Source organism: Nycticebus coucang, chromosome 12 (assembly GCF_027406575.1).
Source record: "Nycticebus coucang isolate mNycCou1 chromosome 12, mNycCou1.pri, whole genome shotgun sequence".
NCBI classification, from domain to species: Eukaryota; Metazoa; Chordata; class Mammalia; order Primates; family Lorisidae; genus Nycticebus; species Nycticebus coucang.
Window position 1 is genome coordinate 96734793 of NC_069791.1, and position 25613 is coordinate 96760405.

At 47.6% G+C, this 25613-nt stretch overlaps 1 protein-coding gene across 9 annotated transcripts in view; it reads left to right on the forward strand.

Annotated features, from left to right (window-relative positions):
* Positions 1-25613, forward strand: part of FAM234A (family with sequence similarity 234 member A) — a 48189-nt gene that overhangs the window by 15016 nt on the left and 7560 nt on the right. For 3 of the 9 annotated variants that reach the window (XM_053555837.1, XM_053555838.1, XM_053555840.1), the window contains exons 2-13: positions 3532-3636; positions 7134-7434; positions 17884-18000; positions 18353-18544; positions 20067-20197; positions 20545-20677; positions 20932-21061; positions 21459-21599; positions 21897-21972; positions 22113-22268; positions 22628-22730; positions 22811-23917. In XM_053555837.1, the coding sequence (XP_053411812.1) occupies positions 7164-7434; positions 17884-18000; positions 18353-18544; positions 20067-20197; positions 20545-20677; positions 20932-21061; positions 21459-21599; positions 21897-21972; positions 22113-22268; positions 22628-22730; positions 22811-23022 (1662 nt within the window). In that variant the 5' untranslated portion in view covers positions 3532-3636; positions 7134-7163 and the 3' untranslated portion in view covers positions 23023-23917. Of the gene's footprint in view, positions 1-1090; positions 1155-3531; positions 3637-7133; positions 7435-17883; positions 18001-18352; positions 18545-20066; positions 20198-20544; positions 20678-20931; positions 21062-21458; positions 21600-21896; positions 21973-22112; positions 22731-22810; positions 23918-25613 lie in introns of those variants that run through there. The other 6 variants (XM_053555839.1, XM_053555843.1, XR_008373271.1 and 3 more) reach the window with 6 other exon arrangements.

A 25613-nucleotide genomic window follows, 5' to 3' on the forward strand; every position in this document is an offset into this window, starting at 1 on the left:
AGTTTGAGGTTGCTGTGAGATATGATGCCATGGCACTCTACCCAGGATGATGAAGTGAGACTCTCAAAAAAACAAAAAGAATTTCAGAAACCTTCAGAGAAAGATCATAATATCTTGTAACTATTTTTATAAACCGTCTTTAATACTGGAACAGGAATCTTGGAACTCTATTAGTAATTAAAAGGAAGAGAGAGATTGATTGACTTCAGACTATCCTCTTTCCTGCCTGATATCTCATTTCTATCATTCATTACGTGAGCCAGCAATTTATGGAGAAACAGAGTCCTTGTTCTTAAAGAGGCAATGGGGAAGTTGGACTTGTAATACCAGTTTAGGGTTCAACCCCCAGTATGTAAGGTTTAAAGGAAACTCAATTCAAAGGCTGTCTCCTAAGACATCCGTGCCAGGCGGTCTCTTCGCCCTGCACTAGGACCCTCCTTTCACAGGGTATTGTTATCCCCCCAGGGACACTCACTAAGTTGTGGTAGGATGCTACCCAAGTCTCTCCTTATTTTACCTGGACTACCTCCTTATGATCCTATCCATTTCAGTCTTGCTCTTCATAGGAAACTTTTCCAACATTCAAGAATGTCAGCGGGCAGGATTCAATATCTCACGTCAATTTTTTTTTTTTTTTTTTGAGACAGAATCTCAAACTGTCACCCTGGTAGAGTGCTATGGCATCATAGCTCACAGCAAACTCCAACTCTTGGTCTGAAGAGATCCTCCTGCTTCAGTTTTTCTATTTTTAGTAGAGACAGGTCTTGCTTTTGCTCAGGCTGGTCTTGAACTTGTGAGCTCAAACCATCCACCTGCCTTGGCCTCCCAAAGTAAGCCACTGCCCCTGGCCTCAAATTAATTATTTTTATAAAATTTTTTTTTTTTTTTTTGAGACAAGATCTTGCTCTGTCACCCAGGCTGGAGTGGTACAGTGGTGTGATCATAGCTCACTGTAGCTTTGAACTGACTTCAAACTATCCTCTTTCCTGCCTGATATCTCATTTCTATCAATCATTTATTATTGACCCTAGTATAAAAATAACCCTGTAAGGCCAGACTTTTCCTGGGTAGGACTGTGGCCTTTGGCATTATTTGCACTGTGATATAATGAGGCCTCAGTACCTACGTGGCACCTCCAACGGGAGGAAACCCAGGTAGAATGTTTTCCTGTTATTTCTCTACGTTTAAAAGACAGCCAGGGGATAGTTCTTTTTTCTTTTTCTATTTTTTAGTTTTTTTAGCCAGAGGATAGTTCCTTTTTTTTTTTTTTTATATAGACAGTCTTTATTTTGTCGCCCTCAGTAGAGTGCCGTGGCGTCACAGCTCTCAGCAACCTCCAGCTCTTGGGTTTAGGCGATTCTCTTGCCTCAACCTCCCAAGTAGCTGGGACTACAGGTGCCTACCACAACACCAGGCTATTCTTTTGTTGCAGTTTGGCCAGGGCTGAGTTTGAACCAGCCACCCTCAGTATATAGGGCTGGCGCCCTACTCACTGAGCCACAGGCACCACCTTGGGGGATAGTTCTTATTTGTTTTTTCCATAGGACTTTGTGTAATATGCTGTTTGCAATCTCCAAACTTCTAGAGACCACTAGTGGGTGTAGAGAGAGAAAGGGGAATTGATGAGTACCTTTAAGGCCCAACCTGAGAACATTGGTTTGTTCATAGAATTGCCAGTTTGGGGTGTGTCTAGTCTGTGTGGGATAATCCCCATTGTGAGACTCTTGTGGGGATTAGGAGCAGTATTCAGAGACTGGTGTATCACTTAAGCCCAGGAGTTTGAGGTTGCTGTGAGCTATGACACCATGGCACTCTTCCCAGAGCAACTCTGTCTTAAAAAAAAAAAAAAAGAAAGGAGCTATTTAATTGACTAGCTTGAAGTCTGCTTTACTTACTTCCTGAGAATTCTAAGGGAGAGAAAACTCAGAATGCAGTCTCAGATGTTCTGATTAGAGGGAGAGGCTTTTTCTTTTTTTTTTAATTAATTAATTTATTTTTATTGTTAAATCATAGCTGTGTACATTAGTGCAATCAAGGGGTACAATGTGCTGGTTTCATATACAATCTGAAATATTCTCATCAAACTGTTCAATGTAGCCTTCATGGCATTTTCTTAGTTATGTGTGAAGACATTTGTATTCTGCATTTAGTAAGTTTCACCTGTACCTATTCTAAGATGCACCGTAGGTGTGGCCTCACCCATTACCCTCCCTCCATCTTAACCTCCCCCCTCCCTTCCCCTTCCTTGGCCCTTTCCTCATAGTCTTGTGCTATAGTTGGGTTATAGCCTTCATGTGAAAGCTATAATTTAGCTTCATAGTAGGGCTGAGTACATTGGATACTTTTTCTTCCATTGCTGAGATACTTTGCTAAGAAGAATATGTTCCAGCTCCATCCACGTAAACATGAAAGAGGTAAAGTCTCCATCTTTCTTTAAGGCTGCATAATATTCCATGGTATACATGTACCACAATTTGCTAGTCCATTCGTGGGCCAATGGGCACTTGGGCTTCTTCCATGACTTAGCAATTATGAATTGGGCTGCAATAAACATTCTGGTACAGATGTCTTTGTTATCTTGTGATTTTTGGTCTTCTGGGTATAAACCTAGTAAAGGAATTATAGGATCGAATGGCAGGTCTATTTTTAGGTCTCTAAGTATTCTCCAAACATCCTTCCAGAAGGAACGTATTAATGTGCATTCCCACCAGTAGTGTAGAAGTGTTCCCTTTTCTCCACATCCACGCCAACATCTCTGGTTTTGGGATTTTGTTATGTGGGCTACTCTTACTGGGGTTAGGTGATATCTTAAAGTAGTTTTGATTTGCATTTCTCTGAAGATTAAGGATGATGAGCTTTTTTTCATGTGTTTGTAGATCGTGCGTCTGTCTTTAGAGAAGTTTCTTTTCAAGTCCCTTGCCCACTGAGATGGGGTCACGTGTTCTTTTCTTGCTAATACGTTAGTTCTCTGTGGATTCTGGTTATTAGACCTTTATCGGAGTTATAACCTGCAAATATTTTCTCCCATTCTGAGGGCTGTCTGCTTGCTTTACTTACTATGTTCTTGGCTATGCAGAAGCTTTTTAGTTTGATCAGGTCCCAGTAGGGTATTTTTGATACTGCTTCAATTGCTTGGGGAGTCCTCAAAAGGGAGAGGCTTTTTCCTCCCTTTGGTTTGTTTTCTTCCAGGCTGGCAGTGGGGAAATGGAGTCTCCACTTTAAGGACTAGGAGAAATCCAGTCATCTGGTTCAAGGGAGATGAACAGGACAAGGACAGGGCTTCTTGGCTAGCGGTTCTCCACTTGGCTGCACCTTGGATCACCTGGAAAGTGTCAATAGCTGCTTTTGCTGGGAACCCCCTTCCTAGGAGGCTGATACCTTGGGTGTGCAATCAGGATTCTGAAAGTGCCCAGGAGGCTTCATTGTGGAGGCAAGGCTGAGAGTCATGGCTTTGGAAGGACCTAAGCCCTTTAGCTGATGCATTCACAGGCTGCCTGAGATACTCTTCACCAATGACTTTACAATTCCTAGGTCTGCCTGGGTTTATGAAGGTACCGAATACCTGTCCAAACCTAGTGACCAGATGTACCAGCAGCTGGCCAGAAGCTAGTATTGAACACATCTTCCTGCCACCAGGTAGGTCTGGGATCCATGAGCACATAAGGTGGACAGGCCTGGTTTTCTGTTCCATTGCGTTGTTCTGAGCAGATGCCCTTTCTTGTGCAGTGCTTCGTGGCTTTAGCGGCACTGTCTTGCACTTTTCCTTGGGGATTCTCTGGTTCCTGACAAGTGGAGGCAGCTGAAGCTCAGAGAGCCTGAGTTTCTTGCCTGAAATTTTAAAGCTTTCAAGATAGAAATCTAGAATTTTAACGTCTGGTTTCTCAGTCAGTTTTTTTTTTTTTTTTTTTTTTAAAGGTTTATTTTTCATTCATGTGACATCTTTTTTTTTTAATTTGGCCGGGGCTGGGTTTGACCCCGCCACCTCCGGCATATGGGACCGGCGCCTACCCGCTGAGCCACAGGCGCCGCCCCCTCAATAAGTTTTTTTACTTTGCCAAAAGAACTTAATATTTTAAACATTTTAAACATCCCTGCACTAGGGACATGGTAGCCAGATTTGCTAAATAAATGGCTCTCTCCAATTCTCAAGCTAAGGTTCCCAGGCCCATAGGTGCTGCTGATGAGCCACTCCAGGCTCTGATGCTGGCTTTTCCCCTAATTACCTTCTCTAAACAACTGCCCTACGTCCCCACCCCTGTGTCAGGTGCTTGGGTTTAATGAGATCCCTGATCATGACTCATTGTTTAAATTTCCTTGTGTTCAACTCATTACCTTTGATAGGCACACCTTTTCTGACCTCCAAGATGTTAAAACATATGGTTCAGCATTAGGGAAAATGCATACACATTTAGTTTTCTCTTTGTTTTTTGAAACAGGATTTTGCTCTCTTACCTAGAGTACAATGGCATGAACCTCCAACTCCTGGGCTCAAGCAATCCTCCTGCCTCTGGAATAGCTAACTACACACTGGCAGCACCATATCTGGCTAATTTTTTAAGTTTTTTGTGGAGACAAGTTCTCACTATGTTGTCCAGGCTGGTCTCAAACTTATGGCCTCAAGTGATCTTCCTACCTTGGCTTCCCAGCGTGCTAGGATTACAGGCATGAGCTACCACACCTGGCTCAGTCTTCTACAATAGATGTTATTTCTATCTTGCTCTCTTTTTTTTATATTATTTCTCTTTTATAAATAAGGAAACTGGAGCACAATCAAATCACTTGTCCCAGATCATAAAGCTAGTAATGGGCAAGGCTATCAATCCAGAGCCTATCTATCTTCAGTTAGACTGTTTTATGGGTTTTATTTTTGTTTTTTGTGTGTGTTTTTCTTTTTCTTTTTCTTTTTTTTTTTTGAGACAGCCTCAAGCTGTCGCCCTGGGTAGAGTGTTGTGGCATCACAGCTCACAGCAACTTCGAACTCCTAGGCTCAAGTGATTCTCCTGCCTCCACCTCCCAAGTAGCTGGGACTACAGGTGCCCCCAGAACCCCCAGCTATTTTTTTGTTGCAGTTTGGCCAGGGCTGAGTTCGAACCTGCCACCCTGGGTATATGGGACCAGCACCCTACCCAGTGAGCCACAGGCACTGCCCAATTTTTCTATTTTTGTTTTATTTCAGATTAATATGAGGATACAAGTGATGAGGTTACAATGTTTGTATTTGTTAGGTAAGGTCCCTGTTGTAGTTGTGCACCTCACCCAGGAGTTATGGCATATTCCCTTATATCATGACCAGTCCATGAGACCACACCAATCCTTCTCCCTCCTACCCTTCCCTGCAACTTGAATTTAATTGAATTTTTCTCTTATGTAGGTGTTTATTAGTTCGTCTACTGGATTCATATTAGTATTGAATACATTGAATATTTGCTTTTTCATTCTTGTGATACTTTACCAAGAAGAATATTCTCCAACTCTATCCTGGTTACTACAAAAGATGTAAAGTCTCCCATCTTTTTTTTTTTTTTTTTTTGAGAAAGTCTCACTATGTCACCCTTAGTAGAGTGCTGTGGCGTCACAGCACACAGCAACCTCAAACTCTTGGGCTTAAGCAATTCTCTTGCCTCAGCCTCCCAAGTAGCTGGGACTACAGGCACCTGCCACAAACGCCTGCTGTTTTCTTGTTGCTATCTTCATTGTTGTTTAGCTGGCCTGGACTGGGCTCAAACCCGCCAACCTCGGTGTATGTGGCTGGCACCATAACCACTATGCTACAGGTGCTGAGCCAAGTCTCCATCTTTTTATGGTTGAATAGTATTCTATGGTGTACATATACCACAGTCTATTAATCTATTCATCGATTGATGGGCACTTGGTTTGTTTCCATATCTTGGCAATTGTAAATTGAACTGTAATAAACAGTCTAGTGCAGATGTCCTTATGATTTTTTTTTTTTTTTTTTTTTTTTTGTAGAGACAGAGTCTCACTGTACCGCCCTGGGTTAGAGTGCCGTGGCGTCACACGGCTCACAGCAACCTCTAACTCTTGGGTTTACGTGATTCTCTTGCCTCAGCCTCCGGAGCAGCTGGGACTACAGGCGCCCCCCACAACGCCCGGCTATTTTTTTGTTGCAGTTTGGCCGGGGGCTGGGTTTGAACCCACCACCCTCGGCATGTGGGGCCAGCACCCTACTCGCTGAGCCACAGGCGCCGCCCCTTATGATTTTTTTTTCTTCTGGGTTGATAGCTAGTAATGGGATTGCGGGATCAAATGGAAGGTCTATTTGAAGTTCTTTGAAAATTCTCCCTACTTCTTTCCAAAGAGGCTGTTACTAGTTTGCAGTCCCACCAACAGTATAAAAGGTGTTCCCTTTTCTCCACATCCACACCAGTATTTGCAGCTTTGAGACTTTATGCTGTGAGCTATTCTCACTGGGGTTAGGTGATTTCTTGGGGTGGTTTTGATTTTATTTCTCTGATGATTAAAGGTGATGGCATTTTTTCATGTGTTTGTAAGCCATTTGTCTGTCATCAGAGAAGGTTTTGTTCATATCTCTTGCCCAGTGATAGATGGAATTGCTTGCTCTTTTTCTATTTTTAGTGGAGACAGGGGTTGCGCTCTTAGTTAGGCTACTCTCAAACTCCTGAGCTCAAGCTGTCCTCCCTCCTAGGTCTCCAAGAGTGCTAGGATTACAGGCATGAGCCACCATGCCCACCCAACTTAGGAAACTTTGAATTTGGGGTCTTTGGCACTCTAGGGATCCCACATGTGAGAATGTTGGTTTCACCAAATTCTTACCTGGGCCACCTTCCCCAGCTGTGCTGGAGGCTGATGGAGTGCTATCAGGTCAGTAGGTGGGGTTTAGTTAATGTATAATTTGTGGGCATCACTTCCTTGAGGCTTACTCCTCTAGTTTTAAGGCGGAAAATAATTTCCTGTCTGCTGGCTCTACACACTAATTTGCCTTTCTGTATTAATTAGAAACCTTCTTAAGTACGGTTGTTAAGAATGATGCCCTGAACTTGTATCTAGCTTCTGTTTCCTGGGCTGTGGCTCAGCCATGGGAGGAGCCCCTCTCTGTGCTGTAGTCTTTTGCTGTGGGACTGCCTCTCCTACCTCTTGTTTTATTGGCACAGTGACCAGCAGTTAGACTTTGGGATGTGCACATGATGATGGACAGCAGGGATCAAGAAGCTGAAATCCACCCCTTGAAAAATGAAGACAGAAAATCACAAGACAACCTGGGTAACCAACTAAAAAATGAAGATAACATGAAAAGCACGCCTTTGCAGTCCCGGCTGTCCCGATGCCGAGCAGTGGCATTTTTCCTTTCATTGTTTATCTGCCTTTTTGTGGTGTTTGTCATCTCATTCATCATCCCATGCCCTGACCGACCTGCGTCACAGCGCATGTGGAGGGTCGATTATAGTGCAGCAGGTGAGTCTTAAGATAATTCTCTGCCTCTATGATTTCCCAGACCCCTTTCCTCCATTCAGTGAGCAGGATTGTGTTTATGAGTTTCAAAATGGCCTTTAATAATGGGTCAGACCTAAGTGACTACCAGTTCTATGCCCAGAGTCTTCATGGAATTTTAGGAATCTATAGAGCAGCCACTATGTAAAAACATAAGCCCTGGCCGGATGCCGTGGCCCACACCTACAATACTAGCTCTCTAGGAGGCGAAGTCAGGTGGATTGCTTGAGCTCTGGAGTTTGAGACCAGCCTGAGCAAGAGTGAGACTCCATCTTTACAAAAATAGCCAGGTATTGTGGCGGGTGCCTGTAGTACCAGCTACTCTGAAGGCTGAGGCAAGAGGATTGCTTGAGCCCTAGAGTTTGAGGTTGCTGTTTGCTGTGATGCCATGGCACTGTACTGAGGATGACAAAGTGAGACTCTATCTCAAAAAAAATAATAAAATAAAAACGCAAGCCCTACATGGAAGTAGTGTGGCCTGCTCTCCCTTTTATAGCAAGGCTGAGCTGGATATATAAATGAAAGCAGCCCATCTGGCTGACAGATATAGAGAAGATTGTCATAAAATGTGAACAAATGCAGCAGGATGTGCAATCAGCCTCCCTGGTGCTCCAGCTAACACCCTCATCCATTGGACAGTGCATCTTTTTACTTCCTCCTCAAAATTGTCACTCCAGGCCAGGCATGGTAGCTCATGCCTGTATTCCTAGCATTCTGGGAGGCCAAGGTGGGTGGATTGCCTGAGCTCACAGGTTCGACACCAGCCTGAGCCAGAGCGAGACCTCAACTAAAAAAAAAAGAATAGAAAAAAGAAAAAGCCGGGTGTTGTGGCGGGTGCCTGTATTGTAGTCCCAGCTACTTGGGAGGCTGAGGCAAGAGAATTGCCTAAGCCCAAGGGCTGGAGGTTGCCACTCTACTGAGGGCAACAAAGTGAGACTGTGACTCTAAAAAAGAAAAAAAATAGCCGGGTGTTGTGGTGGGCGCCTGTAGTCCCAGCTACTTGGGAGGCTGAAGCAAGAGAATCACCTAAGCCCAAGAGTTGGAGGTTGCTGTGAGCTGTGACGCCATGGCACTTTACCGAGGGAGATAAAGTAAGACTCTGTCTCACACACACACACACAAAAAATCACTTGTGTATAATTTTTTCCTGTGACCTTTGTAAAGAAGTATAATTCAGTGATTTTTAGTCAAGTTACAGTTGTGCAACCATCACCACAATACAATTTTAGAACATTTCCATCATCTCTAAAAGATTCCTCATGATTGTCCTCACTTCCTATTCCCCTTCTCTTAGCTGTAGGCCACCACCAGTTTCTTCTCAGTCTCCATAGATTTGCCTTTTCTGGGTATTTCATGTAAATGAAATTATATAGCATGTACCTTCTGAGTGTGATTGCTCTCACTTAGCGTAACGTTAAGTTCATTTGTGTTGTAGCCTCTTTCTGTCTTTTAATACTAAATAGTTTCCTTTGTATGGATAGACCATATTGCTTATCTATTCACTAGATAATAAACATTATATTGTTTCCAGTTTGGGGATAGTATGAATAATTCTCCTATGAACATTCATGTGCAGATCTTTGTGTGGATATATGTTTTCATTTTTAGGGGTAGATTACTAGGAGTAGAATTGTTGAGCCATATGGTAAGTTTATATTTAATTTTCTAAGAAACGCCAAGCTGTTTTCCAAAGAGGCTGTACCATTTTACATTCCTACCAACAATGTTCAGAAGGATTTTAGTTTCTCCACATCCTTGTCAACACTTGCCATTGTTTGTCTTTTTATTATACCCATCTTTGTTTAGTGGTATCTTGTGTGGGGTTTTTTTGTTTGTTTGTTTGTTTTCTTCCAGACAGAGTCTTATTTTGTCGCCCTCGGTAGAGTGCCATAGTGTCGCAGCTCACAGCAACCTCCTGCTCTTGGACTTAGGTGATTCTCTTGCCTCAGCCTCCCAAGTAGCTGGGACTACAGGTGCCTGCCATAACACCCGGCTATTTTTTTTTTTTTTTTTTTTGTAGAGACAGAGTCTCACTTAAGGCCCTCTGTAGAGTGCCGTGGCCTCACACAGCTCACAGCAACCTCCAACTCCTGGGCTTAAGCGATTGTCTTGCCTCAGCCTCCCAAGTAGCTGGGACTACAGACGCCCGCCACAACGCCCAGCTATTTTTTGGTTGCAGTTCAGCCGGGGCCGGGTTTGAACCCGCCACCCTCAGTATATGGGGCCGGTGCCTTACCAACTGAGGCGCTGCCCCCAGCTATTTTTTTGTTGTAGTTTGGCTGGGGCTGGGTTTGAACCCGCCACCCTCAGTATATGGGGCTGGCGCCCTACACACTGAGCCACAGGTGCCACCTGGTATCGTGTTTTTTTTTTTTTTTTTGTAGAGACAGAGTCTCACTGTACGCCCTCGGGTAGAGTGCCGCCGCGTCACACGGCTCACAGCAACCTCCAACTCCTGGGCTTACGCAGTTCTCTTGCCTCAGCCTCCCGAGCAGCTGGGACTACAGGCGCCCGTCACAATGCCCGGCTATTTTTTTGTTGCAGTTTGGCCGGGGCTGGGTTTGAATGCGCTACCCTTGGCATATGGGGCCGGCGCCCTACTCACTGAGCCACAGGCGCCGCCCGGTATTGTGTGTTTTTAATGTGAATCTCCCTAATGGCTAAAAATGGTGAATATCTCTTCATGTGATTTTTTTTTTAGCCTTTTTTTTTTTTCTTTTTTAAAACAGAGATTCTCACTTTGTCACCCTGGGTAGAGTGCTGTGGTGTCATATAGCTCACAGCAACCACAAACTCTGGGCTCAGGTGATCCCCTTGCCTCAGCCTCCCCAGTAGCTGGGACTACAGGTGCCTGCCACAATGCCTGGCTAGTTTTTCTATTTTTAAGTGAGATGGGATCTTGTTCTTACTCAGGCTGGTCTCGAACTCCTGTGCTCAAGCAATCCACCTGCCTTGGTCTTCCAGAGTGCTATTTTTTTTTTTTTAAGAGATGAGATTGTGGCCAGGTGCAGTGGCTTGCCTGTACTCCTAGCATTCTGGGAGGCCAAAGTGGGTGGATTGGCTTGAGCTCACAAGTTCAGGACCAGCCTGAGCAAGAGTAAGACTCCATCACTATTAAAAATGAGAAAAGGGGCTTAGTGCCTGTGGCTCAAGTGGGTGAGGCGCCAGCCACATATACCTGAGCTGGCAGGTTCGAATCCAGCCCGGGCCTACCAAACAATGACAGCTGCAACCAAAAAAGCCAGGCATTGTGGCAGGCACCTGTAGTCCTAGCTACTTGGAAGGTGGAGGCAGGAGAATCACTTGAGCCTAGGAGCCAGGAGTTGGAGGTTGCTGTGAGTGAGCTGTGATACCAAGGCACTCAACCCAGGGCGACAGCTTGAGGCTCTGTCTCAAAAAATGAAAAAAAAAAAGGGGGCGGTGCCTGTGGCTCAGTGAGTTGGGTGCCGACCCCGTATACTAAGGGTGGCGGGTTCAAACCCAGCCCCGGCCAAACTGCAACAAAAAAATAGCTGGGCATTGTGGTGGGCGCCTGTAGTCCCAGCTACTGGGGAGGCTGAGGCAAGAGAATCACCTAAGTCCAGGAGCTGGAGGTTGCCATGAGCTGTGATGCCATGACACTCTACCAAGGGCGATAAAGTGAGACTCTGGCTCTACAGTAAAAAATAAAAATAAATAAATAAATAAAATGAAAGAAAAAAAGGGGCGGCACCTGTGGCTCAAAGGAGTAGGGCGCTGACCCCATATACTGGAGGTAGCAGGTTCAAGCCCAGCCCCAGCCAAAAATTGCGGGGGGAAAAAAAAAATCAAAAAAGGAGGCAAAATGGTTTGGTGCCCGTAACCCAGTGGTTAGGGCACCCACCACATACATCGGGGCTGGCAGGTTTGAATCCAGCCTGGGCCTGCTAAACAACAATGACAACTACAACAAAAAATATCCCGGCCTTGTGGTGGATGCCTTTAGTCCCAGCTATACGGGAGGCTGAGGCAAGAGAATTGCTTAAGCCCAAGAGTTGGAAGTTGCTGTGAGCTGTGACATTACAGCACTCTACTGAGGGTGACATAGTGAGACTCTGTCTCAAAAAGAAAAAATGAGACAAGAGGATCTCTTGAGCCCAAGAGTTTGAGGTTGCTGTGTACTATGATGCCACATTACTCTACAGAGGGCAACAAAGCGAGATTCTGTCTCAAGCTCCTGGTTTCAAGGAATCCTCCCACTTCCACCTCCCAAGTAGCTGGGACTATAGGCATGTGCCACTGTGCCCGGCTTATAATTGTAGCTTTCATTTAAGCCTATGATTCATTTTTAGTTAATTAATGTGCACAGTGTTTGGTGGAAGCAAATGATAGAATTTTGAAAACTATCACATCACTCTTTCTTTTTTTTTTTTTGTGGTTTTTGGCCGGGGCTGGGTTTGAACCCGCCACCTCCGGCATATGGGACCGGCGCCCTACTCCTTGAGCCACAGGCGCCGCCCACATCACTCTTTCTTGTTAGCAATACTACCTTAGAAGTAAAGAGGCAGGTTTAACCTGGGCACGATGGCTCACACATGCAATTCTAGCACTTTTGGAGGCCAAGATGTGAGGATTGAGACCAGGAGTTTAAGAACAGCCCTCAAAACATAACGAGATCCTATTTCTACAAAAAATAGAAAACTTGGGTGGCGCCTGTGGCTCAGTGAGCAGGGCGCCAGCCCCATATACCAAGGGTGGCGGGTTCAAACCCTGTCCCGGCCAAACTGCAACAAAAAAATAGCCGGGCGTTGTGGTGGGCGCCTGTAGTCCCAGCTACTCGGGAGGCTGAGGCAGGAGAATCGCCTAAGCCCAGGAGTTGGAGGTTGCTGTGAGCTGTGTGACGCCACGGCACTCTACCAAGGGCGATAAAGTGAAACTCTGTCTCTACAAAAAAAAAAATAGAAAACTTAGCTGGGTGTGGTGGCACACAACTGTAGTTCCAGCTACTTGGGAGGCTAAGGCAGGAAGATGCTTTGAGGTGAGCTATGATGGAATAGAAGCTATAGATTAGTTTGGATAGAATTGGCATCTTAAGAATATTAAACCGGGCGGTGCCTGTGGCTCAGTGAGTAGGGCGCCAGCCCCATATGCCGAGGGTGGCGGGTTCAAACCCAGCCCCGGCCAAACTGCAACAAAAAAATAGCCGGGTGTTGTGGCGGGTGCCTGTAGTCCCAGCTGCTTGGGAGGCTGAGGTAAGAGAATCGCATAAGCCCAAGAGTTAGAGGTTGCTGTGAGCCGTGTGAAGTCATGGCACTCTACCTGATGGCGGTACAGTGAGACTCTGTCTCTACAAAAAAAAAAAAAAAGAATTGGCATCTTAAGAATATTAAACCGGCCGGTGCCTGTGACTCAGTGAGAAGGGCGCCGGCCCCATATACCGAGGGTGGCAGGTTCAAACCTGGCCCCAGCCAAACTGCAACAAAAAATAGCCAGGCATTGTGGCGGGCACCTATAGTCCCAGCTACTTGGGAGTCTGAGGCAAGAGAATCGCCTAAGCCCAAGAGCTGGAAGTTGCTGTGAGCTGTGATGCCATAGCACTCTACTGAGGGCAACGAAGTGAGACTCTTTCTCTAAATGTGTATATATATGCAGTGCCTGTGGCTCAGAGGGGTAAGGCGCCAGCCCCATATGCCAGAGGTGGTGGGTTCAAACCCAGCCCTGGCCAAAAACTGCAAAAAAAAAGCAAACATTTTGGGTGGTGCCTGTGGCTCAGAGGGGTAGGGTGCTGATTCCATATGCTGGAGGTGGCAGGTTCAAACCCGGCCCTGGCCAAAAACTGCGGAAAAAAGAAAAAAAAAAAATATATATATATAAAAACTTGGCTGGGTGCCTGTAGCATAGTGGTTATGGTGCCAGCCACATACACTGAGGCTGGTGGATTTGAACCCAGCTAAACAACAATGACAACTGAAACAAAAAAATAGCCAGTCATTGTGGTGGGCGCCTGTAGTCCCAGCTACTTGGGATGCTGAGGCAAGAGAGTTGCTTAAGCCCAAGAGTTTGAGGTTGCTGTGAGCTGTGATGCCACAGCACTCTACCAAGGGCAACATAGCGAGACCCTGTCTAAAAAAAAAAAAAATTCTAAACCTTCCAGTCCATGAATATGACATGTACCTCCATTTATTTAGATCTTTAGCTTTAACAATGTTTTTTAGTGTTGTGCTTCTTATCTTCTAGTCTTGTGCTTCTTTTGTTAAATGGATTCTACGTTATTCCTATTATGAAAGGAATTGTTTTATGAATTTAATTTTTGGGTTGTTTATTGATTTTGTATATATAAATATTATGGATCACGATATTGATCTTTTATCTTGTGACATTGCTAAAGTCATAATTAGATTTAGTAGAGGTGTGTGTATTTTTAGTATTTTCTATACAGAATCAGGTTATCTGCCAAAAAAGAGATACTTCTTCCTTTCCAATCTGGCTGCCTTTTATTTCTTTTTCTTGCCTGAATTCACTGGTTAGCAGTATAGTACAATGTTAAATAGACCTGGTCAGAGCAGATACTTTCCCCCAATTTTAGAGAGAAAATAGTATTGTCTTTTAGTCCTAAGTATGTGTTAGCTGTATGTTTTTTTGTAATGCCGTTTATCAGTTTCTTGAGTTTTTTCATGAAAAGATTCTGCTTAAATACTTTTTCTGTATGTATGAAATGATTGTCGGGTTTTTATCCTTTATTAATATTGTACATTGTATTAATTGATTTTTAGATGTTAAACCAACCTTGCATTCCTGAGATAAAATCCACTAGATCATTGTATCTGTTTTTTTGTTTTGTTTGTTTGTTTGTTTTAAGACAGTCTCACTTTGTTACCCTCGGTAGAGTGCTGTGGTATCATAGCTCATAGCAACCTCAAACTCTTGGGCTCAAGTGATTCTCTTGCCTCAGCTTCCCAAGCAGCTGAATCTGTAGGTGCCTGCCACAACACTTGACTATTTTTATTTATTTATTTATTATTATTATTATTTTTTTTTTTGTAGAGACAGAGGCTCACTTTATCACCCTCGGTAGAGTACTGTGGCGACACAGCTCACAGCATCCTCCAACTCCTGGGCTTAGGCGATTCTCATGCCTCAGCCTCCCGAGTAGCTGAGACTACACACCCAGCCATTTTTTTGTTGCAGTTTGGCCAGGGCCAGGTTTGAACCTGCCACCCTCGGTGTATAGGGCCAGCCCCCTACCCACTGAGGCACAGGCGCCGCCTGTCCTGGCTATTTTTTAAAGATGCGGTCTCACTCTGGCTCAGACTGGTCTCAAACTTCTAAGCTCAAATGATCCACCCACCTTGGCCTCCCCGAGTGCTAGGATTACAGGCATGAGCCACCGTGCCCAGCCCCTTTGTAGAAAAATTTTTATAGAAACAGTTTCTCTCTGTTTCTCAGGCTGGGCTCAAGCAGTCCTTCCGTCTCAGCCTCCTGAGTACAGGTATATACCACCATGCCTACAAGAATCATTTTTTTAGTTGAGGAATTCAGTTTGCTAATATGCATTGAAGATTGTTAGGATCATATTAATGATGGATATTGAACATAGCTTTTCTTATGATGTCTTTGTCTGGCTTTGATGTTAGGATTATTCTGTCCTCATAAATGTAGAGAGAGCTAGGTCCCTCTCTAGTCTGTCCTGATTATATACAAAGCCCTTTAGATTGCCAGTGATATGTAAGGTCTTACTAAGACTGATTATGGCTGTATCCTTCTATATGATTTCTGCCTAATCTTCCTTTATGTTGCTTGTCCTACACTCCATCTCAGCCTGTGGCTAGCTTCAAGATGGACTACCATGTGTTTGCTTAGGAGATCACTGTTGTTTCAAGAGCACTCCTAGACTTGTGGCACAACTACGCAGATGATTTAGGTGGAGGTATAGAGAACAGGAGCCGCTCACGGTAAAATACCCCCAGTTCCCACCATTCTAACTCAAGGCTCGGTAGTTGTTGTTGTTTTTTTTTGTAGAGACAAGAGTCTCACTTTATAGCCCTCAGTAGAGTGCCATGGCATCACACAGCTCACAGCAACCTCCAACTCCTAGACTTCAGCGATTCTCTTGCCTCAGCCTCCCAAGTAGCTGGGACTACAGGCGCCTGCCACAACACCCGGCTAAAGGCTCGGTAGTTTTTTAAAATATGATCATGGGTTGCTTACTCACAGGGTCTGTTCTGAGAAATGTGTCATTAGGTCATTTTGTCATTGTGCAGACATCATAGAGAGAACTTACACAAGCCTAGGTAGTTTAGCCTGTTATACCCACACTACATGGTATAGCCTACTGCTCCCAGGCTTCAAATCTATACAGTATGTTACTGTTCTTTTTTTTTTTTTAGAGACAGAGTCTCACTCTGTCTTCCTCAATAGAGTCTCACTCTGTGTTCCTCACAGAAACCTCCAGCTCTTGGGCTTAGGCGATTCTCTTGCCTCAGCCTCCCGAGTAGCTAGGACTACAGGCACCTGCCACAAGGCCCAGCTATTTTTTGTTGCAGTTTGGCTGGGACTGGATTCGAACCCGCCATCCTCAGTACATGGGGCCCGCACCCATATACTGAGCCACAGGCGCCGCCCTCATATTAAGTATTAATATTTGTTCATCTAAATATAAAAAAGGGCTGGGCGTAGTGGCTCATGCTGTAATCCTAACACTCTGCGAGGCTGAGGTGGGTGGATCACTTGACCTCAGGAGTTTGAGACCAGCCTAAGCAAGAGTGAGATTCTGTACTAAAAATAGAAAAACTAGCTGGGCATTGTAGTGGGCATCTATAGTCCCAGATCCTTGGAATACTGAGGTAGGGGGATTGCTTGCACCCAGGAATTTGAGGTTGCTGTGAACATGATGCCACAGCACTCTCAGGGTGACGGAGTGAAACTATTTAAAAAATTTTTTTTCCCTCTCTTTTCTTCTAAGAGTTTTATAGTTCTAGCTCATATTTTTAGGTCTTTGGCTCTATCCTCACCACCTTTATTTTTTTTTTTATTGCTTTGCAAGCCCAGGCTGGGTTTAGACCCACCAGCCCCCAGGCACAGGGCCAGCACTCTAACTATTGAACTATGGGCACTCAGCCATCACCCCTTTTTTTTCCTTTTTTTTTTTTTTTTTTTTTGTTGCAGTTTTTGGCCAGGGCTGGGTTCGAACCTGCCACCTCCAGCATATCGAGCCAGCGCCCTATTCCTTGATCCACAGGCGCTGCCCTTTTTTTTTTTTTGAGACAGTCTCATTATGTCGCTCTTGATAGAGTGCTGTGGAGTCACAGTTCATAGCAACCTCAAACTCTTGGGCTTAAGTAGTTCTCTTGCCTCAGCCTTCCAAGTAGCTGGGACTACAGGCACCTGCCACCACAGCCGGCTGTTTTTCTTTGTTGTTGTTGCAGTTCTCGTTGTTTTAGCTGGCCCGGGCTGGGTCCAAACCTGTCAGCCTCGGTGTGTGTGTCCAGCACCCTACCCACTGAGCTACGGGCACTGCCCTACCCCCCTTTTTTAAGAAATGGGTTCTGACTATGTTTCTCAGGCTGGATTCAAACTCCTGGGCTCAAATAATCTTCCTCTGTCATCCTACACGTAACTGAGACTATAGATGTGAATTACTATACCCAGCTGTTTGAACCATTTTGAACAAATTGTGTAAGGTGAAATACATTGTGTAAGGTAAACTACATTGTGTGAGATAAAAGTCCAATTTCACGCTCAGCGCCTGTAGCTCAAGCGGCTAAGGCGCCAGCCACATACACCAGAACTGGCAGGTTCAAATCCAGCCCAGGCCTGCCAAACAACAATGACAACTACAACCAAAAAATAGACGGCCATTGTGGTGGGTGCCTGTGGTCCCAGCTACTTGGGAGGCTGAGGCAAGAGAATCACTTAAGCGCAGGAGTTGGAGGTTGCTGTGAGCTGTGATGCCAAGGCACTCTACCCAGGGCAACAACTTGAGGCTCTGTCTCAAAAAAAAAAAAAAGTCCAATTTCATTTTTTTGGTGTTTTATTTTCTTAGGCATATAGCTTATCATTTGGGTCATTGAATGAAAGGAAGTAGTAGACCCTGAAGAATGTGGAGTATGGGCTGTCCAGATTCCAGCTAGAAGAAAAGTGTTGAAAACATCAGTGCGTTATACCCAGTTCATAAACCCAGGAATGCCAGGTGGCCCAGGTATTCCTTCCTGAAGGCTACCCCTTGATGGCTGTCAGCCCATCCCAGCCATGTTCATAAAGGGTGGCTACTGCGTTCTGAAGAGATGTAGGAATTCACTCCTAGTAAAAAAGAAGCTGCTTCTCTTGTGAGTTGATCTCACAGTGGCAGGTTCTGTGCTAAGTCCCAAGGAGCAGAGGAGTGGCCGTTGTTAGACTCAACCTTTGCTGTGAGCCAAGCTCAGCCCATGGCATATAGTCTGTGGTTTTCTTTTTCAGTCACCTATGACTTTCTGGCTGTGGAAGACATAAACAGGGACAGGATCCGAGATGTTTTGTTTCTTTATAAACACGCCAACAGCAGCAGTAATTTCAGCCGATCCTGTGCTGATGAAGGTAATTTTGATTTTATCTAAAAAAGGAAGAACTCTCTGTAGGAGGAGGAATCTTTGTTTTGGGTCATCCTCTCACTTTAGGAGTGTTTGGGGGAAGCAGATGGTGTCACTTCTGGAAACCATGACATCCTTCTTTCTAGCAAATCTAGAAAGAGGCAAGGAGGCAGGCTCAGTTCTCAGCAAACCCTTAGTGTGGACCCAGAGCCTCCATGAGCTTGAAGGGTGAAGGGCCCAGGGATAAAGAGAACATGCCATGTGTCAGAGCCTGTGGCCGGGAGTGAGGTGTGGGGAAGCCAGGGTTAGCAGGGCACAGGATGTGGCCAGCCCAACCACCCAGCATCTTTCCCCTCCAGGCTTGTCCTCTCCCTGCACCTTTGTGGCAGTTGTGTCAGGGGCCAACGGCAGCATGCTCTGGGAGAGGCCTGTGGCCTCAGATGTGGCCCTCGTGAAGTGTGCCGGGTCCCAGCCAAGGGGCAGTGAGGTGCCATCTGCCTGCATCCTCGTGGGCAGGCCCCATTCTGTCATTGCAGTCGACTTATTCACAGGTAGGTCAGCCAGGTTGGGGGGCTTGTACCTCCTCACCCAGGAGAGCCAATGCCAGGGTCAACCCTTCAGCATGGCTGACTGGGTGAGAAATCACCAAGTGAAGATGCAACCACTTGGGAGTCTCAAGCCTCAGCTCCCTTCAGCTGCTCTGACGTGTCGTACCAGTGTCACCTCTGATTTACATTTTGCTTATGGATGCACAGCAGAGTTAGTCAGACCTCACCCACTGTGGGGTAGAGGTGTGGAGAGGAGGGCAGTGTGCTGGCATTGCCCATGGTGAGCCCAGGGCCTGACCATGTACTTGGCCCCCAGGGAAGATCTGGATCTGGTGCTATTCTTATCCTTGAGGGCACATGTCTCAGAGCCCTAATGTAACAGGTCATGGGAAACACCGAGGAAGGGAACACAGAGTGGGGAAGGAGTTGGTTGGATGGCCCCTGTACCTTATCAGATATGAAGGGACTCTGCTGGATTTGGTGGATATTATCATTTCCCTTACAAGCTGTAGTTCGAAGGATTTGGAAGAAAATAAAGAGCAGGCTGGAAATATTTTAAGATTGAGGAATTAGTCTAAAAAAGGAGTTTGGATGAGGTCTGTCTGGGTAACAAACTAACAGGCCAGGTACAGTGGCTCACACCTATAATCCCAGCACTTTGGGAAGCCAAGGCAAGAGGATGGCTTGAGACTAGGAGTTCAAGATCAGTCTGGTCAACATAGTGAGACCCTATCTCTACAAAAAAGATAAAAAAAGAAACTGGATGTTGTGGTGGGCACCTATAGGCCCAGCTACTTGGAAGGTACGACAGAAGGATGGCTTGAGCTCAGGAGTATGAGGTTACAGTTAGTTGTGATCATACCACTGCAGTCTAGCCTGGGGAATACAATAAGACTCTGTCTCCAAAAAACAAATGTTATTACCTCAGGACCTGTGGCCAGTAGGTCTGCCTCTGAGCACACACCTTCATTTGTTGCCTTCCATATACAGGGCAAAGAGAGTGGCCACTCAGCTGGACCACTCATGGGACCAGAGGGTATATCTGTGACCTCAGGGCAAAGAGAGTGGCCACTCAGCTGGGTCCCTCATGGGACCAGAGGGTATACCTGTGACCTCAAGAGGTGGCATGATCTGATCCTGTCCACTGCAGGGGAGAGCACTGATCCTAGGCGTTATAGAATGGTACTTGTTTAGTGCCAACTGTTAGGGAACAGATGCAGAAAAGGAGGGGAGAGCTCTGCGGTTCCCAGAAAAAGCACTTTGAACATTGTGGTATGTATCTGTCCAAACTTTTTTCACATGGGTATGGTGCATATTCTACCACATTGTCCCTGCTACTCCTTTACAAGGACAGTCATATGTACCTTTGCCCTCCCACGGCAAGTATTTCTGTTTCTGAGTGTGCATGAGCCTTGGGTTGTGTGGACGGATGCCTCAGCGGGAGTGTGCTGCAGAGGCGATTGTGTCACCTAGCTACTGTAAAGAGGCATTGGGAGCTGTTCGGTGATAGTGTGTTTGGTTTTAGGGGAAACCCTGTGGACCCATCCCAGCAGTCTGGGCAGAAATGCTTCAGTCCTGAGCCCTTTACTCCAGTTGCCCGATGTTGATGGTGATGGGGCCCCAGACCTGCTGCTTCTGGTCCGGGAAGAGAAGGAGGTACAGACCCGCTGTATTGTCTCGGCCTTGAGGCCCTCATTTCCATCATCCTCTTCTTTGCCTCCCTGTCCACTTCCACTTTCCAGACAGAATTTTTGTCTGACCCCCTTCCCAGCACCCTTCTCTTTTGGAACCTTTGTCTGTCCCCAAGCAAGGTAGCACATGTATGGCGCCATCACAGCACCGGACCTGGAGCCTCTCCTGGGCCAAGCACTCATCTCACACTTTAATTTCTGAGGAGGTTTTCCTCAAACTCGCCTTTCCCTTTGGCACCACTCATTTGAAAATGACCCTCCCTCTTGAGCATCTGGCTCTATCTCATTCTCTGTTGCCCTTTGTCGCTGCAGGTTAATGGTTATATCTACTCAGGCACCACTGGGCACCAGATCGGCCACAGAGGCAGCCTTGGAATAGACGGGGAAAGCGGCTTCCTCCTCCATGTCACCAGGACGGGTGCCCACTACATCCTCTTCCCCTGCGGTATGTTGTGCTGCCACACCTCTGGGACTGGCTTCCCACTCAGGCAGTGCTGGCCATAAACGATTAGCCAACACCCTTAGAGACACAACATATGCGGGAATTGTGACTGCCCTGGAGGCCACTCCTGCTCTCATTCTAGACATGCTGCTCAATCCTGACAGGCCAGAAAGCCTAAAGGCCTAGCACCATGTGTTACTGGAAATGGGACTGGTGGATGACCTTGGTGACTTCGACCTCTTCTATGTTTTGAATAGCAAGCTCCCTCTGTGGCTGCTCTGTGAAAGGTCTCTATGAGAAATTGACCAGGAGAGATGGCCCATTTAAGAAAGACCCCCTGTGGGAGAACATGCTCAACGCCACCACCTGCAGGAGGCTTGTGCACAGGTTGGTCTGGGAGGCAGCTTTCTATGCACACAGGTGTCTGCCCCATGGCCTGGCTCACAGGCCTCAGTGCACAGAGGGCATCAGAGCTCAGTGCAACTGGCTGGCTGGGTGGAGCCAGGGCTTAGTGCTGTTAATGCCATGAGGCCACCTTGGGCTTAGACACCAGAGACTGGCAGACAAAAGCTGAGTGGAAACTGAGAAGAAAAGTTCCCAATGGTGTGCTTGCCTTTTTTCTACTGGAAGTAAGGGTCTTGTTTTGTGTTTTCATGCTGGAGAATTGAGAAATATGGGGGGGTGGGAGCCTAAGAGAAGCAGCTGTGGGACAAGCAGTGCTGAGGGACTGCCCTCCCACTTGCCCCTGGGGACTCTGTACCCTTCCCTCCTGTCTCCTGTTTAGTGCTGGAGCAGTGCGCCACCTGGTACACATCCCAGGCAAGGCTGGTGCAGATGTGCTCCTTGTGGGCGCAGAGACCTGTGTACTGCTAGACGGGCAGGCGCTGACTCCCCGCTGGACCCTCAGCAGAGCCCAGGTCCTGAGGTAGGAGTCTTCCACCCCTGCCTTGGCTGCCCTGGGGACAAGGGGTGCGGTGTGTGCTAGAGGGCCTATGTGCTGCCACCAAGCTTCTCACCTGCCGTGAGTGCTTTCCGCATCAGCAGAGGGGTCATGAAGCCCCATCTCAGACATCATTGCCTCATGCCAGCCCCCTGCAGGCTGCGCTTCCCCCATCCAGGTGTGGCCACAGAAGGCTGAGGGATGTACCTGTCCCCAAGTGTTGTCTATACCTCAGTCTCAACACAGAGGCCCTTTCTGAGCTATTCTCCTCTATTCTTCCAGAAAACCCATCTTTGGCCACTACAAACCAGATGCCTTGGCTGTGGTTATTGAAAATGGAACCGGCATTCACAGACAGGTTTGCTCAGTTTCCTTCTGAGGTTTCTCGTTTGTTCTTAGCTGGGGTAATCTGGCCTGAGGGCAGTTGCCTTGAAGCCAGGAGACTCGTGTGCCTGTGTAGGCCCCTACCCACCCCAAAGGCATCTCCTGCCTCTCTAGATCCTGCTCCTAGACCTCAGCAGCGGGGCCATCCTGTGGAGCCAGGCCTTCCCAAGCCTCCCTGGGGCCCCTGGGTCCGCCAGTCTGCCGACCGCAGACCACCGCTCGGCTTTCTTCTTTTGGGGCTTCGACAAGCTGGCCAGCACCAATGAGACGGTACCGGGCCCCCTTGGAGCAGCCTGTGCCAGGAACTGGGCCTGAGGCACCAGGCTTGGGTCCCCCTGGAAGTGCCCAGAAACTAATCAGTGACCAGATATACTGAATTCAAGTGAGAGTCTGTCATGATGAAGTGATGCCAGAGAACACATCCTGGGGTGTCATTTTGAGGGTGACACATGAGCAGTGGGAGGCGGGCACGCTGGTGGGGGTCAGGGTCAGCTTAGGGGAGGCTAGAGGCTGGTTCAGAGGTCTAGGCATAGCCATTGTGGCCACAGCACCCTGTGGTAGTGACCTGAGCACTGCCTGGTGCTTGTCTACGGCCCAGACAGTGAAAATTGCCGCTGCTGTCACTCTAGGAGACCGGAGCCATGTGGCACAGCCTGTACATGCTCCACCCCACCCTGCCCAGTGTGCTGCTGGAGCTAGCCAACATCTCTGCCAACATCGTCACTTTTGAGGGTAAGTTTCGCCTTGGGCAAGGGCTGGGGTCTCACCACCATGAGTTCCTGCAGTGGCCCTAACATCTGTGTCCCCTGCAGCGGTCCTATTTGAGCCAAGCCGCCATGCTGCCTACGTCCTCCTGACAGGCCCCACAACCTCAGATGTGCCTGGTCTGGTCTCTCTGATCAAGCACAGGGTACGGGACTTGGTCCCGAGCAGCAGAGTGGTACGCCTGAGTGAGGCAGGGCCAGACAGCGACCAGGCTGTTAGGGACCGGTTCTCCCGGCTGCGCTACCGGAGCGAGGCATAAGATGTGTGCCAGCCAGAGCCTATGGGGGAAGACTCCACCTGCTGATGCTAGACACTGGCCTCCCTGGACTCCTTATTGAGGGTCCCACCCTTGTGTGTGGGTGATGGATGCCCAAGTGTCTCCTGCTGCCCAGCATACCATGTCCTCCACACTGTGCCCCGCTGGGGTCCTGCTCATGGCCAGGCTGCCTTTGTGGTGCCCTCCCTGGGCTATCTTGGGCAAGGCTTGGCCCCATAATACCCCATCCTCATACCACGCCCTTACCTCACCAGCCTCTCCCTAGGCCAGAGAGGATGGGATTGTGGTAGGGCACAGGGCATCCCTAAGGACATGCTGCTCATACTTGCAGCAGAAGTCCCTTCCCCATTCCTGTTTGATTCTTCTGTGCACTGTCCCCCAGAAATCATGGAATTCAAGGGGCCTGAGGGTGGCCTAAGGACAGCAGCTGGGACCTGAGGAGGAAATCCTCTGGCATGGTGGGGAAACTTGGGCCCTTTGACCCAGCCCTGTGAGGGTAGACTCCAGTGCAGGGGTCTCCAACTTGACAGGGGCATTCCCACACTGGAACTGTGTCACAAGTCCTACCCTGGAGCTTTGCTCCCTGTGTGTTGTGATTCCTATACATAGGTCACCGCACACGGGGCTGCTCATCCCTCCAGAGGCCCCTGTGCCCTGGGCGTGGGAAGTGCCTCTTGCCTTTCCCCTGCCCCCTGGTGCTCTCATCCCCAGTGTCACCTGGTCCAGGACTCACCTCTGTGCCTTGCTGCTCCTGAGGCCAAGGGCAGCTGTAGGCCCTGCCCAAACACAGAGCCCAAGCTCTGGAGCCAAAGCAACCAAATGACCACAGTCACCATGGAAGAAACCACAATAAATACTTTTGCACTGTCTGAAAAAGCCCAGTGGTCAGGTGTGTGCTGGTATCCATCCGCCTGTCCCTCCCAAAAGAGTAAAATGGATTTGTTCCTGGCACGGTGACCAGGAATGTGCTGTCCAGGCTCCTTGTCAGGGCGAGAAGGACGGCCAAGGAGGTGAGCACTCGTGCCCAGGCCTGCCCACCCAGAAGCTGGGGGCTCAGCAGACTTCAGTGTGGCCTCCAGGCGCGTCTGTGGTTTGAGGGCCCCTGTGCTACACACTAGGCGCCCAACCCCACAAAAGCCAGTGTGCTGCTACCTGGGACAGACAGCAGGTAGGCCTACCACCTCTGCATCCTTATCCTCTGTGGGCCAGCCAGAGGCCAGCACAAAGTGGGGTGGGGTGGTGGGAGCCAAGTCAGGGGCTTCCATGAGATACAGCTTGGGGAGAAGAAATGACTGTAGGTCAAGTGTTTTGCAGGGGTGTCTAGCCTGGAGTCCTCGGCTCACGTGCTGATTTTTTGAGGACTTTTTTTGCTTATCTGTGATGTCAGATATCACAAAAAGTATACTGCTCATCAGCTTTTCATGTTCGTGTATTTAATGTGTGGCCCAAGACAACTCTGATGTTTCCAGTGGAAAAAAGAAAAAAACAAGGTTGGACATTGCTCTAGAGACCCCTGCAGGGGTTCTCTGCGGGTGTTGAAATATGAAAATCTGTGTCAGCTGCACAGGCACAACCTTGTTCCTGTCTCCCTGCCAAAGCTCTGGAGGGGAATTTGAACAGATGGGAGCCCTTCTTCTGTGCCAAGAAGTGGGAAGTGGGTCCCTTGTCCCTGAGAAAAGTAATACAGCTCACACAGCCATGGGCATGAAGGGGCTCCCCTAAGTAAAAATCAAGAAGCCCGGGGGTGTGTGGGGGCAGTGCCTGTGGCTCAGTGAGTAGAGTGCCGGCCCCATATACCGAGAGTGGTGCATTCAAACCCAGCCCCAGCCAAACTGCAACAAAAACATAGCCAGGCGTTGTGGTGGGCGCCAGTAGTCCCAGCTGTGCGGAAGGCTGAGGCAAGAAAATCGCTTAAGCCCAAGAGTTTGAGGTTGCTGTGAGCTGTCACACCACAGCACTCTACCAAGAGCGACATAGTGAGACTGTCTCAAAAAAAAAATAAATAGGGCGGCGCCTGTGGCTCAGTGAGTAGGGCGCCAGCCCCATATACCGAGGGTGGTGGATTCAAACCCAGCCTCAGCCAAATTGCAACAAAAAAATCGCCAGGCGTTGTGGCAGGCGCCTATAGTCCCAGCTACACAGGAGGCTGAGCAAGAGAATCACCTAAGCCCAAGAGCTGGAGGTTGTTGTGAGCTGTGACACTACAGCACTCTACTGAGGGTGACAAAGTGAGACTCTGTGGTCCAGTGGTTAGGGTGCTGGCCATATACACCAGGGCTGGCAGGTTCAAACCCAGCCCAAGCCTGCCAAACAACAATGACTACAAAAAAAAAATGGGTGTTGTGGCGGACACCTGTAGTCCCAGCTACTTGGGAGGCTGAGACAAGAGAATCGCTTAAGCCCAAGAGATTGATGTTGCTGTGAGCTGTGACACCAGGGCACTCTACTCAGGGCACAATAATGAGACTTTGTCTCAAACAAACAACAAAAAAAAGCCAGGGGAGAGAGCAAAGTATGCCACTAGAGTTGTAAGTCTGCCCCCTGCATAGGAAGGATTACAGGGGGTCCCTAAA